The 4,542-nt window shown below is 38.5% G+C and overlaps 1 protein-coding gene across 1 annotated transcript in view; it reads right to left on the reverse strand.

Moving 5' to 3' along the window:
* Window positions 1-1,072: 1,072 nt before the first annotated feature.
* The window catches only part of OCIAD2 (OCIA domain containing 2), a 9,507-nt gene continuing 6,037 nt past the window's right edge, over window positions 1,073-4,542 (reverse strand). The window contains 3 exon segments of the mRNA XM_035897702.1: window positions 1,073-1,172; window positions 2,432-2,560; window positions 3,542-3,593. Coding sequence (XP_035753595.1) covers window positions 1,073-1,172; window positions 2,432-2,560; window positions 3,542-3,593 — 281 coding nt within the window.

Here is a 4,542-nt window from a genome sequence, read left to right on the forward strand (position 1 = left end):
TCAGGACAATCCTTACTGCCATAATGTACTGTTACATAGTAAAAATCCATCAAAATCTCTCTTCTGGGTAAGTAAACAGGTTCTACTAGGATATTCCTCCTATAGATCGTCTGCAGCCATACACTTCAGAGCAAGAAAGGGACCATTGTCAATACCCTTATCTAAATTCCCACATAACATGTGCCAAAGCGATCCAATCCAACAATTTCTGCACCAGGCTTTTGTTTCAAGCTGCAGTTAGAGCCATAACAACCTCATGTGGCAGGATTTCAAACAGGCCCTCTGCTCTCCTCTCTTGCAGGCAGCCAAGCTATTTGCAAACACTTTCACACGTTCTCCTGCCTGTGAGAAATGTAGGCCACAGCTCACCACAAGCAGAATGTGTGAAAATGCTTTTAAAGAGCCCAGCTGTTGGCCTGGTTTTTTTTGTAGAGGAAGAGTGAAAGTGCTTTTAAATACTCCCCTGCCTTCCACCCTGTAAACTCTCCTTTTTCACAACGGGAACTTTCCCCTTTCCAGGGTGAAAACATCACGCGGGCCGTCTCCCCTGCCCCAGGGTGCAGTTGCTCTAGCAGCACTCTTACACTACCCTCACCAGGCTCTGGCCAAACCCTAGTACTAGATGGAAAAAAAATCAAAAACCCAAACACCAGATAAACAAACAAATCCACCCCCAGCTGTGCCTGCTTTTAGATTCTCAATATTTCAATGTATTTTAAACTATCAACGTTATCCATAATTATTTGATTATTAAGTAAAAAAGTTGGAAACTGAAAGGAGTTATATTTGTTTTCATACAAACAGTCAATCCAAATCAATTCCACTTAGGTGAATAAACAATACTCTGCTACAGCTAAAGCAGAAATTCCTCAGAAATGGGCGATTTAAAATTAGCATGAAAGATACGTAAGGTAAAAAATGAAGAATCAAATTTAATTACAAACCATAGATAGAGAGTATTTCCTTGAATAATACTCAGGTTTTAATCCGTTATTAAAATCCATGATTTTCATTATATTGTTCAAAGGTTTCAAAGAAGAATACCATTCAACATGGAAAATAAATTGAGGATTTATTTTAAATTTGAAGGTTGCCTACTGAAAAGAATTAAACCTTCTTTCTCACTTGATCTTAATTTTGCTTCACATTCTTTGCAAGTATGATGACAATGCCTATGATATTGAAAGCAGATAAAGCATTCAAGAATTTTGCTGGATTTCTTCTAATACAACCATATGACATGCTGGCAAATGTTCTTGAAGTAGAATCTCTTGCCTATATTCTCCAATTGTTGTAACTGCTTTATAGGACATAAACTGCAAAAGATGACATCTAAATGTCTCAACGAATAAAACCCCATTAATTATTATCCTTAACTACCGTTTCCAGCAATCATCACAATATAATAGGATTTTCTAAGCAGGAAAAGACAGTCCTTGCCATTGTACCTGTCAATAATGACCAAACAGAGTTAGGAGCAAAGCATATAATACAAGAGAGTGACGAATAGCCACTTTGCGTAACACCATGTGAGGAAAGGAATAGCTTTGTTATGTGGGGGAAGAATGGAAGTGGAGAGATATATGAACAATGCAGGAGCTTCCCATTCTCAGTCAGGCATTTTCATAGGCATAAAAGCTCACATTGGTCTGGGGGAAAGATGTGGAAAGACAAAGGAGAATGATTTTGTGGATGGGCTCTTTGGAAATGCATTTTGTGTGTGAAAGGTGCATGTGAGAAGCCATATTGGGAATGAAAAGTACTACTGGCAGTTGAAGGAGGAGCCTGGAAGGGAGTCAGAGTGTGATTTGATGGTAAAGAGTACTTTATATGAAGGTTAGGAAACAATGACTAAACCATGGAGGTGACAGGTAGCAACCATTAAGCTCTATCATATGGTTAGTGTTGCAAGGTGGAAAAAATACCCTTGCAATTTGTGCTCTTCGTGGTTTGGCAGGACAGTCTGAGGTTGGGCAAAACCATAGAGGAGGAGGTTGGATTGTGGGCTGAGATTGAAATTGTTGTTAAAATGTGAGGATAGTGTAAAAAAAAAATCTGCAGTGTATTTGGCCGGATGTGTGGTACAAAAGAGGACTCAAAGGGCTGAGTGATATCATAGAAGATTGTGAGATGCTTAAAGGCACAATACTAGATGAAAAGAGAACCAGTAACTGTTGTTTCATCACACTTAGAAATACGATAATTTCATTTAAATAATGGATTTCCTAATAACAGGTATTACACTGAGTTTAATTTGCATTTTCTGAAGCATATTTAGTAGTTCCTAATACTGACACATATAGCCTAAGAATATAAGAGTAGTGCCTCATGACGTGATCACAAACTTTAAATCCATAGTTTTGCGGCATATTATTTTTACTATTGTAAAGACTGTTTCGATCTAGAAGTAATGATTTAAATAAGCACAAACCTTTTTTGTTGTGAACCAAATGGTACAATACCAATTTTCTGGAACTTTTTTTTGCATTCTCCTATGTATGACATCTTTCCAATGGCAAAACCTAAGACACCAGCAACTATAAAGACAGGTAACAAAACACTGTTAATATAAGAGTTTAAAACAAGAGTCTGCAATTGCCTCCATTTTAATCATATGATGAATTGTGTGTAGTGTGTCTTCTCGAAACACATCACAAACACATGTGAAGTTATACAGGGATTACAGAGATGATTTCAATAGCTATTGAAAACCGGCTACATATCGAGAGACATAGAAAGTGGTCCAAAACAATGCAGACAGGAAAAGGGTACCATATTCACTTGGAATCACAAGATTTCACTATCAGAGGAACAGATTCTAGAGAAAGCTTACAATGAAATTAAACCACCATGTTGGTACTAATTTCTCTTGCCCTTGTATACACAACATGGTATTTCTGATGATCACCATCTTAACACTTATCTTCTTAGGGCTTCTAAGAAGCTAGAACGTCAGCCATACTATCGCACTGGGGCTTTCACTCACTACAGAGTCAGAATAAAAATATTACTTCAACATCCTCAATTTTCTGTTGAACTTCTGCTGAAGAGGGAAACAACTTAATTTCTTGCTATTTAAGAGCTGCCTTACTGTACAGTTTCTGTGCTTTTGTTTTCTATATCAATGTGGTCATGAATTAGACAGATAAGATAAATCAAATGAACATATGACAAGGAACATACTATTTTACATATACTATGATGGCCCCTTAATACCATAAGCTGTGTGATCTGATAAGCATGGCTGATCAATGAGGATGGCATTATTTATAAAACAAAGGTGAGACTGGCATTTAAACCAGTTTGAAAGGATATATTAAGTAAATATAAGCTGCTACTGAAAATGTTTATATTAAAAGAACCTTGTTTCAACCATTTATTTTTAAACACAGCAGAATTCTGATTTCCTAAAGCACTGTGGTAACATCTAATAAATCCTTCCAGAAAAGGAAGAGCTTGGAAAGAGATTCAGAGAGATGCATCTGAGGTCTGCAGATTGTCTGTAAATAACCTTTCTTTTCCTTTTAGAATTTGGTATAACTTAATTGCCATCTCAGGTAATGCACCAAATCTTGGGCTTGCTGAGAAAATGCCTACAATAAAAGGAAATAGTCAGAATGAGGAACTCAACAGCACTCAAGACCAAAGACAGTATTTTTCCTACAAGCTTTTACAGGTGAAGACTGTACAAAAATCTTATAAATCCACTAACTCAGATTTAGGAACATCAGGGCACTTTCTATTCCACTAGTTCTTAGTGCATTTGTTTTGGTGCAGTCCTAGAGTCATAGGAAGAAAAAATCTGGACTTTGCAGGATTCACTTCAGGCAGGGGTTTGGAGTGTAAATCAACATGAAAGGAGCAGGGCTGCCGCTGGTGACACCTGCAGCACTGCAGGAGGAGGAGATGGTGGCTTATGTTTCAGCACAAACCAACCTTGCAAATACAATAGTGAACTGAAATTTCTTACTCAGGGTCCAGCTCTTTGTGCTGCGAGAGGCAGGCCCAAAGTGTTCTTTGGTAGTTTCCCGTGGCTATTGATTAAACAGCTTGTGTTAAACTGTACCACAGATACCTAGTCTCCTCCTCTGGAGAGAAGAGATCATACATTTTGGCCTTTGTGAGGAAAATACAGTGTGCTGAACATGAAAATCGACAGATTAGCATTTCCTACCAAAATCCACTTCCCCCCTGTTAACACCAGGAGGTGGAACCGTTATTCCTCTGCAAATGTGTGTGTCTGGCAGAGGAGTGCCATGCTGTGGAAGAGGGCTCCACCCAGCAAGATTGCCATGGCAAAGGGAAGGGAAGCAAACACTGCTGTACTGTTACATGCATTCAGACAGTATTAATGAGGCTTAGAAGCCCCAGCTTCTTCTAGAGCCAGTGTACTGCATGCAGTCATCAAGAGAGGAGCATTTAGACAGAGGAGCATTCAGTGTAAGATCAGTGCAAGGGCCTTCGCCCACTGGCATCTATACAATTTTAAATTGGGTCTTTCAGGGGAGGGAGGAACAAAATTGTCATTTGTTTCTAAACAGC

The sequence above is a fragment of the Egretta garzetta genome, unplaced genomic scaffold (assembly GCF_000687185.1).
Source record: "Egretta garzetta isolate BGI_Z169 unplaced genomic scaffold, ASM68718v1 scaffold557, whole genome shotgun sequence".
NCBI classification, from domain to species: domain Eukaryota; kingdom Metazoa; phylum Chordata; class Aves; order Pelecaniformes; family Ardeidae; genus Egretta; species Egretta garzetta.